The sequence below is a fragment of the Loa loa genome (assembly GCF_000183805.2).
Source record: "Loa loa unplaced genomic scaffold supercont3.259, whole genome shotgun sequence".
NCBI lineage: Eukaryota > Metazoa > Nematoda > Chromadorea > Rhabditida > Onchocercidae > Loa > Loa loa.
Genome location: NW_018108439.1, coordinates 47112 through 58063, shown reverse-complemented (window position 1 = coordinate 58063; position 10952 = coordinate 47112). Strand labels below are relative to the sequence as shown.

The window sequence follows — 10952 nt, the reverse complement described above, 5'->3', positions numbered from 1 at the left end:
AAAGAAAAAAAGAAAGAAAAAAGAAAAACGAAGGGAAAGACTGTAAAAGTCACCAATGTTAGCATTTAGTTGTTCGTATATCAATCGAAAAAGATGCTGGGACGTGAAGCACAACCACACAAAGTTTTCTTTCACTATCACATAAACAATGTTTAATGAAAGAATATACTTCACTGGTTTTTCTCTTTGCTTGATCTTTTATTGCACCAGTAGCCAATATTCTTTTAACAGGTATTTCGGATTCCGGGAGCCTCGTAGATACTTCCACACCCAGAGGTCTGTGGGATACTTCGGAACCTGGATGTCTTACTGATAGTTCTGGATTTCGGGGTGTTACGGATACTTCAGAGTCTGAAATGCATGATAATACAGATCTAAGCCTCTCGGCATACGGGACATAACTAAGTTAAAGAAAAATGTACAAACAAAACATACACCGCCTCGACGTCCTATTCCTTGACAAATCCAATGTGAAGTCTACTGTGTTTTCAACTTCTCTTTCTTTTAGCAAAGAAGTCTGTGAACTGGACGTAGCAACTACATCCTGAATAAATTTGAAAAAAAAAATTCTTCGTTAGGAATAGAATAACTTTTTGGTCTTTTAATCAGAACGATGTATCTACCTGACTTCAAGGCATACTATAACTTCACAGGATGGAGATGAATTACATAATCATGTGCCCTTATTACAAAGTCTGTCAATACTCTAAAATTAGAATAAACGAAATACCTGAGAGGTATAAGTTTCGCCACTATATTCACATGAATAGTTACCAATCTTTGCATCAACACCTTTGGTATTTGAAGTTACTCGGTTTGATATTATACATGATAGCTTCCCATCTCTACAGAAATCGTTTAAATAAAGCATAAACTCACATGAATGAAAATACACATGTTTGTCTAATTAAAGTAATATTACTGCTGTTTACACACCAAATAATAAACAGGTGTAACCAGTTTAATCGAGATAGTAACGATGCTACAAAAAAGCTATTAAAATTAGTGAACCTCACTAAAATAAAAAAGGATGTCACGAACTATTTTCTCATCAAATTACTTACAGTGCATCCGAGTAAGATGGACTTCTGCATTCCCCCATTTTCGGTTGCGTAAAAGGTGGTAAACTGATAATAACCTCCTCAGTTACCTTAAATTTATGACATTTCACAACATGGTGCTGATATTGGAAACAATGGAAATGGGTATTTGTACCCAACTTCTTAAGAATACCAAACCAAATACAATACAAGCACCAGTGTAATGCACCAGAACAAACAATAATGTGATAACCTGGAAGTTACCGAAATCTATCCTAATGCAAAAAACTATGAAGTTAGAACCTTCGTTATTTCGGTGCATTCCTCCAAAGAATCAGTATAAGATGAAGAATTCCAGTTTGAACTGCCGATAAGGAATGGTAATGGTCGTGAAAGATTTTCATCCTAAAAGAGAAAGAATATTTTGTGTTGAAACAATTTTGTATAGAAACCACTAGCTACATAAATCTCAAACCATTTGATTGCGATATATTTCCGTTAAGTACTGCACAAAAACTGTCAAAAAAACGATTTTTCATCAAGAAATCCAACCATAACTTAACGCCAGGAAATGGAAGGAAGTAGAAATAATGACAAAGTGCGAAATTTCGTCCTACTAAAAACAGCAAAGAAAAAATGCACATATGGCTCGAAGACTGGTTCAGGCATGCAAACTGAATCGTCGTCTTCATCTAGATCCTCGGGACGTATATCAATCCGCTTGAAATGTGTCCGCATTAACTCTAACCCCATTGAGACCGCTTGGCGTAAGTTATCAGTTGCTTCCGTTTGCTTATTTTGGACTACCTGAATTTGGGAGTAGATGAAAAAATGTGCTAGCAAAAACTGCATCTAACATTTCGAAATAAAAAAAAAACATTAAATTAAAGGCTAACCGTTTGGGGAGTTAAAGTTGGATCAATGCATACTGGTGTGTCATCTCCCACACGCTGAAACATATCATTGGATACCACATACGACGATGATATAATTTCGAATCTCTCCGCTTAATGATACATGCCGTCCTTAGCACACTGCCCAGTCCACACTCAAAAGAAGACTCCAAAGTTTATACGAGATTAAGAACAAGCCTTCCACTCCTTCTTGTATAATAAAAATACAAGAAAAAAAACCATGCTTCGGATGAAAAGCTTTGCATTTTCCGGAAAAGAAATGAATGATAAGCTTAAATGTGGCAATAAACCGATGCAAATATGGGCAAGTAAACTGACACTTTCAATGAACTGATCTGCTGCAAATAAGGACAATCGATTGTTGAGATTCGAAACCTGTACACATGCATTAACGACCTTCAAAGAATTTTCTCGGATTGCATCCGAGACATTATTAATCTTTGAGGTTAAAGAAGACCTGATTTCCTCCAGTACATCGCAAAGCTAGGAAAAAAAAAAAAAACAGCGAATACGGTGGAAAATATATGTTCTTTACAAATAACACAACTGTTCATACCTCAATTGTACGCAGTACTTACTCGACAAAAAAATCTTATTCCTGTAGTAAATGTTACTTACCCAATAAAGTGGACAAAAGCCTGAGTTATTCAGGTGAGAAATATCGACTCATAAAAACCGCAGATAGCAAACGAAACATAATCTCGTCTTGCCCTTTCTTGTGCAGCTCATATCGCTTAATTTACCTTGAAAATTATTCCTCCAGAAATCCCAGAAAAAATAACTGCGCCTTACTTCTCGATCGTCTGCTAACGACCAGTTACTTTTCCTATCTCGTAGTGTTTGCAAATTACGAGGTAACATTTCTCCACTGATTTACGCGAAATAATTTCTCCTAGTTGTTTGAGGCATATACCAAAATAAATCACCTCATGTTGCCATAATAACGCTAATTCCTGAAAATTTTGGATAACAACTTTCTCATTTTCAGATGAAATAACGAATTCAACAAGGTTTTGGTTTTAATTTTACAGTTATTTTCAAAATTTCCATCCTCATATCCTGGTAAAATCAGTAGAAGACCTCAATGAACTGAAAACCTAACTTTTTTAAACATTTCTAGAATTTTAAGCGATTCAGGAAACCGGACAGTACCGAAATTTACACTCTTCCAATGTTATTCATTTCTCTCCTATTCATACCGGGTAAAACCTTCAAATAATACTAGCTACACCGTCCCCCGACCGGAAGGACAAACGGCTGAAGACCGATTAACCAAAAATTTCTCGAAAATAGTAATGAGGAATGGTGTAGTTTCTCTTTCCCATCCACATGTTGAGTGGATCGATTCAAAATGGTGGCATAAATGCCAATTGTTAAAATCATATGGCATAGCCTGTTCCGGAAAGTTTTGAATATCCTACCGGTTCTGAATTCCTCCCAGGTTCAATCATTTTTGTTTTCGAATGTTTAGCAGTGTTCCTGGACTCAGTGAATCATCCGAAAATCAAATGTTGAACGTAAAACTAACAGTAGCTAAATGATTAAGTTATTCCTTCCTTACTGTAGTTATTGAATCGTTTGTAAGTTCTGGCCAATTTCCTCAACCTGTCAACAGTTCTTCCTCATAGTTTGTACCGTATCTTTGCCTTTTGTTCAGTCGAAATCTGTTTTTTACTCCAACACCTCACTAATAGCACAATTATATGATTAAATATAGCTATTTAGGTAACCTCTTAACTAGTGATTATGTCCCACCTGGCTATTTGCTTTTCTCTCGCTGTTCAATGCTTCTCAAACTACGTAAAATTTCGTCGAAGATTATCGACATTAGAAATGTTGGATTTTATTATTTACGACTTCTCTAAAGTCATTTGAATTCTTTGTAAGGGTAAATCGCTGAATCCTTGCCGAGAGTATAGCTACCCAACAGGATAACTACTTACTAATTGTGCTTTCGAATGCGTAATTTTACATCTACATTCATCCAGAAAGGGAGAAACTGCCTGGTTATTTTAAATTTGTTTCGTTGCTGGAAATCAATGGCCGAAGGAACTGGAATAATTCACAATCAGAAAAAATACCGCAAATTATAAAGGCTAGCTAGTTTCACTGGGTTAAGCCTCACTCCTCTCCTTCCTGTTACATCTAGTCCGATTCTTCTTTCCCCGTCTCCTCACATTCACTCCTACAAATAGTTCTTTTACCTCCATGTTATGCGAATTCAATACGAAAGTTAACAAACTGGGTTTTCTCTTTTTTTTGAACCTTCAAAATGGAATGACGTTTTGGGGCTAGATTTTACCTGACCGTCAACTTCATACACAAAGCTGGATGATATGAATTTTGGTTTGGGATGGCTATTTTAATTCCAACTTCAATTAACCAAAATTTAAACTTGATCAATAAGTCCCTTCTCTCATAGAATGCAGCAGCAATAAACATTATTTGTAGAAATTAATGATGATTAGCATAATATTTATCATCCATGAAATAAAATGTGACAAAGTACAAAATACACCGACCAGTTATCCATTTGCCGTATTTACAGTGCAAGATTAAATACAATATTTATTACCTAATTTTTCCATACTTTTTCGATCTCTTTCATTACCGACAAACATTTTTCTTCCTCCAGCGGTAAAGCAGCTACTTGCACGGCTAGAGGTAAACCTGCTGAATCACAAGCTGCACTTCTTAGCATTTTTAGCGCTAAGTCCTTGCCTGCAAATTTCCCTTTAAAATCCCGTTCGGAAAATCTGAATAGTCCTCGAAAGAACCAACTGTTGACTGTGAATGAAAGCAATATATAAAGAGTACCTGTGTGCCAGGAAGCTTCATCGGCTAGTAATCTATCATCATCTGAGTTTACTGTTCCTGTAGGCACAACCCCAGCTGGAAAATCCAACAAGTTGAACAAACCGGTCGCAAAAGCACAAGTTCCAAGACGGCTTGGATAAGCATGCGGTACAGGCGGGACTGCAAGTGTAAAGAACTTCATTTCGTCCAAAACTTCAATAACTTTTTTAAAATAGCCGCGAAGATGTCGCTAAAGACGTTTTAGTAATGAAGAAACTCTACCTGCAAATGCTGGACATATAAGTGCATCCAGCTCGAATGCTTTCCACTGCTCTATGAACTGAAAAACGAATTATAAAGAAATCCTGAAGTGAAATAAAAAACTTGCTTAATGCGAAATAAAACCTCGATCATCTTGCGACCTATTTGCTTTATTCGAAATGTCCTCCAATCCTTATTGTCAAAAATTTTGCTCATGCTTCCGCCAGAATACCTAATTTTCTTTTCCAGCATTCTTTTTGCTTATATCGTGGTGCTAACGTGCTTTACTTTGAAGAACTAGAGAAAAAAAAAAACCTTTTCTATGTACTGATCAGTCAAATCTTGTGTTATTTGAAGATCTCGAAGGTTTTTAACGTATGAACCGGCGACTATCGAAAGTGGTGTACTGAAGAATGACAGAATGTAACTAATAATACCGCACACAGGAAGCGGTAACTGCAATTAAAGGTTTAGTTACGCGACATCTTAAATGAGAATAGTGAAGACAAGTGCTTGTGTTTATCGTTAGGTAAACGGCATAAATGCCCATTAAAGAGCAAGTTATTCATAACAGTTTTTTGATCACAATACAATAATAGTCCAATTCCGCAGTATATCAATAACCTCAACTTTGTTTTTAAATGTTATGAGTAAGTCTACCCTTTACTTTGAATATCAGGGTATAAATTCATTCTTTTTTATCTGTAGGATGTAGAAGTTTCTAGGATACATTTTGAACTGGAGCAAAACGAAAAAAGCAACCTTAAGAAGGAAGATGAAAGCACGAAAGAATGGGTGGATTACTTCATTTGCATATAACTGTAGTAACTGTTCTCTACCATATGGCATAATGCCACGATAAAATAGTGAAGCAGCTTGTTCCGGATCAGGCAAATGAAACAACACCAATTCGTGCCCAAGTGCTTTCAATTTTTCAGCTGTTTGCACAACAACTCTCGAGCATCTGAAAGATCAAATGATGTATTCTCTATTTCAATGCCGAAATTCTGGAACAATCCTGAATAAGTCATCACGCAATAAAAATTTGACTTTCGAATGATTAAATTCAGAATGTGCTCTGATACACAAGAGACGTTCAGAATGTGCAATTAAAGTGCAATTAAGGTGCAATTAAGGTTACTGAAAAAGTAACTTACGCTGGAACAGGCCTCATAAAACCATCCTCAACAAAATAACCAATACGAAGACATCGACTGCTTGCAATAGCAAGCTTGTTTTCATCTAGCGGAAAAAGTGGCTGATGTGGAACCATTTCATGGTATTCTGCTGATCTTAGCAGGATTTTAAGTAAGAAAACTTGTTCATCGATAGTTTTGGTAAAGAAACCGTAACCCACTGATAAACGATTCTTACCAATACACGTGTTCAGCGTATATTTCATCTTTAAACGTCCTAAAGAGAGGGATGAAAGATTATTTCTGGGAATGTTTGCAAATCTTTCGAAAAAAATCTTTCACAAATATATTAAAAGTAGTAATGCCGGATTAATAAAAGCAGTGGGACCTTCTGTTAGTTTCAAAGTGGTAACACCGCAAAAACTTGCTGGAATTCTCAAGCTACCAGCTAAATCACTTCCAATTCCAAATGTACTTCCGCCAGCAGTAAACAGTGCACATTCTCCTCCGGATGAGCCACCTGGTGTTCTGAAATGAGGTCGTTTAAGGCACAGAAATTAAAACGTTTTATTAAATCAAATACTACGAAGAACGTAACGTTGGCATTTAATAACTGAAATCGGCTGTGGAATATTGGTCACCGAAGGTCTATAAAAAGTTTCTAATTCAGTCATTTACGTGATGCTATTTTCGGTGGTGAAATAATTACTGCCAGAAACGAACTATCCGAGTGAAAAGTGAAGACTCTGTAATGAAACGACAAGACATACCTGGAATGCGAGTGTGGATTCGAAGTTATTCCGTACAAACTGCTACAACAACTAAAACTCAACAACCCTTGTGGGATGGTTGTCATAACAAATGGTATCGCACCTTGTGATCGCAAAAAAGTGACCAGTGTGCAATCATTTTCCATTGGATTTTGCAAAAACTTTGCAAGTCCAATAGTGCAATCATAACCTTTCATCTGAAAAGGTGAAGAATGTCTACATACATTTAATCATATTAGAGAATAGCATATAGACATTATACTCACATGAAAATTCCCTTTCACGCTGAATGGCATACCAAAAAGCGGAGGTTTCCCAGAAACGTTATTCCATTCTGCATCCAAATTTTTGGCCTGCTCGAAAGATTCGTCCAGAAAATCAATAATACAATTAAGTTCTCTCTGAACCATTTCAGCCTTCCAGACAAAAGCGTTTAATACATCCACGGCAGTTACAGAATCGTTTTGCAATTCATCTTAAAAAACGAAAAGTAACAAAGTCATGTGTCATTTTCTGGAACTTCCAACTGAATAACCGCAATCACAGCAGCTGGAAATACATTTTAAAAGTTGGGTAATATCAGAAAAGAACTTGACACACAAACATCCCTCAAAGCGAAATAATATTCGGAACCTTAATGATTCACCCAAAAACTCCATTGGAAAACTGTTTGAAGTTCTCGCTGAACCATTTCAGCTTTCCAGACAAAAGCCTTTAATACATCAAAATAATGAGAATGATTTAGTACTCACTACATCATAAGCCAGTATGGTAAACACATATGCGTATGAGATATACTGAAACAATCAGTTAATATCTGACCAAACTTTACAGTAAAAATAACAATTAAAATAAGTGCGGTTTACCTCGCAATTCGAAGAAATTCAATGAAAGAATGTGCATCCTTTGCTGCAGAATATCTGGATCATTGGTATTAACTCTTACACGGATATCTTTAATATGACGTTGTCGCTTAATCTCATTCTCGTCGATCATTCGCTGATGGATCGAAACTGCACCCCATGGCTTCAAAATGGTTTCAATTCCAGTCTTAGAATGCAAATTCGAATTACAGTTTTGAACTATAAGAAGATATGAATGAACTGTTTGTTCACTCCATGGTTATATGATTTTTATATGATTCTTCATGGGTAAATTTCAAGCATAACAATGAAGGATATTGTCTGGAATGTGCAACCTTTTCGACGATAAACTTGTAAATTGCATGAATAATAGCTGCAATCCAGACAAAAACTATGAGAAATCCGGGTAATGTGTATGGATGTATCTGAACGATACTCACCAGAATATTCCCCATTGGATACAATATTGCTTCACAACGTATTCTTCCAACACCTGCAAAAAAAAAGAAAAAAAAGCAATTTTGATCGAAAAATCTTCAAGATTTTGCAGAAAAAAAAGAAAAGTAAAGTAACTAAAATCTTATACTGCTAAATATTTTAGAAATCAGAAACGTCTTAGATAAAGTATGAAATTACCGATGTTCAGAGAATATTTTGGCCGAAAAGTAAAAGCCGACACAGCCACTATAACAGATATATTTTAACCGAATCTCTGAAAGCACCAAAACATTTTGCTCCTAAGATGCGAATTCTATTCCTAATAAATGTTTTGACTATGGAGAAATATCTCGGATGTCCCGAATATTATCGATTTTGTGTTTGGTGCTAGGAATGTTTTGATGCAAAAAATATCGGATGAAAAAAGCTAATATCCTCAATAATTCACGTAATTGCTGGAGGTGATTTCACATTCTTTCGAAAACTTACATGACCTAAATAGAATCTATGCAAATAATTAAATCTCAAAGTTCAGTTTAATGCCAAATCATAACACCGTTACGGATTGCCATTCCGGAGCTAATCGTGATGTTTCCAAATACTTAAAAGTCTCACAGAAACTCATTCTCTCCTCAAAATATCTTTACATTGCTCAACGATCCTAAACTTGAATGCACCCGAATTCCGGAAAACCAATTCGTTACTTCATATTGTGTACATATTTCAGGTTTTGTTGGCACAATGAGGTTCCGGAATGAGTTCATATCGGGATGAGTTTACAATGAGACCAAGATTCCACAAAGAAAAAATTCAGATGCAAGGCGAGCAAATTATTCTAGAAGAGAAAAACCCCAAGTTATATTTTCACTAAAACTAAAACAAAAACGGCAAATTATGCTAAATTAAACCCGTAGAGTGGACCAAGATTGGAACCTCAGATTTGAGATCAAATTTGCGGCTTAGGACTAAATTTGATTTCAAAATATTCGAAATATAAATTTTGGGAACTTTTGCGCTTTTTAATAATCGCAATAATTTCGCTTAATTTTAAAATAGGGACTGTTTAGTAAATTTTAGTGAAAAAAAATCTTGGTAAACGTTCCAAGGTTTTAATAATAATAGCACGTCTTCTCATAAATTCCAAGGTATGGTAGACGTGCTATTATTATTAAAAATTTGAAAAATTTTATCAATTTAAAAAGTTTCAAATTTGGATTCGAATCTAAATCCCAGGCTGAAAATTTAAGTCTGACTTTCGTACTCGGATCAGTGTTACAGGTTCTACTTAATCATAGTTACGATATTGGCGCTAACGTATGACAGAATTGAAAACAGTGCATTTTCTCGATATTTATTTTATCAACAATTTAAAAATCAATTAAATTAAATTTTGAGGGAAATTATTTCATTTTATCGATTATTTTTCGGCGCTTTCCTTTAAATCTTAGTGGTAAAATTATACTCAGAATTTTAAACTTGCTGAATTTTCATTTCGATCCCAATTCTCTTTAAAACTTATGAAAATGAATCAAAGTATTATCTTTTTTTCATAAAAATTCCATAGAATTTGATAAGTTCTGAAAATAGCATCAGTAGCTGGTTTTCTATGTGCATTCGGCTACCGGTCCGGTTATCAATCCGGATGTCAAAAAACAAAAGAACATTCAAGCATATTAGTAGGCCATTAGATTTCAGTGTCTTGCTGCAATTTTTAAAAACCATTAATCTGAAATAGCAAATTTAGGCTTTGTAGGAAATATATTGAGGAATTTCGATCAACAGTACTCATTTATGCATAAAAGCAGTGTTCAAATTACTTTTGTTTTGTATATTTTTGGACTTTTAATAGTAATTAAAAATCTTTAATTTTAAAATACAAATTTAAATTCAAATACAACGGTTAACAAATATGATAATTGTACTATCGATGATAAGGATAGGATCACTTCGAAGCCACTGTCAGCAGAGAACAAAAGGGAACGGTGCGATGATAGGGAACTGATTTTATAAAAACGCCTATTTCGAACACATTGATTTTGAAATGTGCTGTCATTTTAGGTCACATGTCAACCGATACAACAAATTTTCAAACGGATTTCAAGACAGAAACGATCGTCGGTCGGTTGGTCAGCTGAATTGCTCAACCCATTATCATTTATGTTCTCCGTCATTCCTTTTTTCCTGCAATTTCAATTTTATATACAAATAATATCTTTTCCTTTCTTCTTTTTCTCCATTTCATTCCTCTCATCATCACATAATTGATAACAATGGATATCAAAATCTTATCTTGTACAGGAATGTTCACCTCATCAATTGGATATGTAATCATTTATCTTTCTTATCACAATTGATAGTATTTACTATTTACCTCAAAATGAATGTAATTCAACTGTTTAGTGTAAATTTCAATTATTAGACTGTGAATAGTAGCTAAAAATCAGATCAGAAAATGTATTTTTTTTTTTTCAAGGAATAAATGATGGTATGATGATGGATCAATTGATATTCTAAATTAAATGTGATAAGCATAAGGATTGTTTAAACTCGTAGGATAAGCAAGCGAAATGTGGCCAATTTATCAGCAATAAAGCTAATTATATGTTATCAGTTCGTGCTAAAGTTATCAGAATTGTATCAAAACGAACTGAATGAAACTTAATCAAGTCAATTCTTTGTATTACAACTGAATCGGTTTTAAATGAACTACAGGACATAGAACTTTTTTTTTTTT

The 10952-nt window shown here is 34.8% G+C and overlaps 2 protein-coding genes across 2 annotated transcripts in view; both read right to left on the bottom strand.

Moving 5' to 3' along the window:
* Positions 1 to 2916, bottom strand: part of LOAG_18312 (hypothetical protein) — a 4735-nt gene extending 1819 nt beyond the window's left edge. Inside the window, exons 1-9 of the mRNA XM_020450974.1 lie at positions 2747 to 2916; positions 2273 to 2437; positions 1937 to 1990; positions 1683 to 1847; positions 1344 to 1445; positions 1065 to 1150; positions 731 to 845; positions 436 to 544; positions 170 to 351 (exon numbers count right to left, since the gene is read on the bottom strand). Of these exons, the coding sequence (XP_020305288.1) occupies positions 170 to 351; positions 436 to 544; positions 731 to 845; positions 1065 to 1150; positions 1344 to 1445; positions 1683 to 1847; positions 1937 to 1990; positions 2273 to 2437; positions 2747 to 2815 (1047 nt within the window). The 5' untranslated portion in view covers positions 2816 to 2916. The remainder of the gene's footprint in view (positions 1 to 169; positions 352 to 435; positions 545 to 730; positions 846 to 1064; positions 1151 to 1343; positions 1446 to 1682; positions 1848 to 1936; positions 1991 to 2272; positions 2438 to 2746) is intronic.
* Positions 2917 to 4529: 1613 nt separating this feature from the next.
* On the bottom strand, positions 4530 to 8279 carry LOAG_09182 (hypothetical protein; the record flags this gene model as incomplete). Its single annotated transcript, XM_020447876.1, has 9 exons — positions 8221 to 8279; positions 6918 to 7943; positions 6536 to 6675; positions 6169 to 6424; positions 5774 to 5975; positions 5327 to 5467; positions 5033 to 5090; positions 4772 to 4930; positions 4530 to 4675 (listed from the first exon to the last, which is right to left on the bottom strand). Exons 2-9 carry the CDS (start codon positions 7112 to 7114, stop codon positions 4530 to 4532), a joined length of 1299 nt encoding a protein of 432 aa, XP_020301937.1. The 5' UTR covers positions 7115 to 7943; positions 8221 to 8279.
* Positions 8280 to 10952: the final 2673 nt, after the last annotated feature.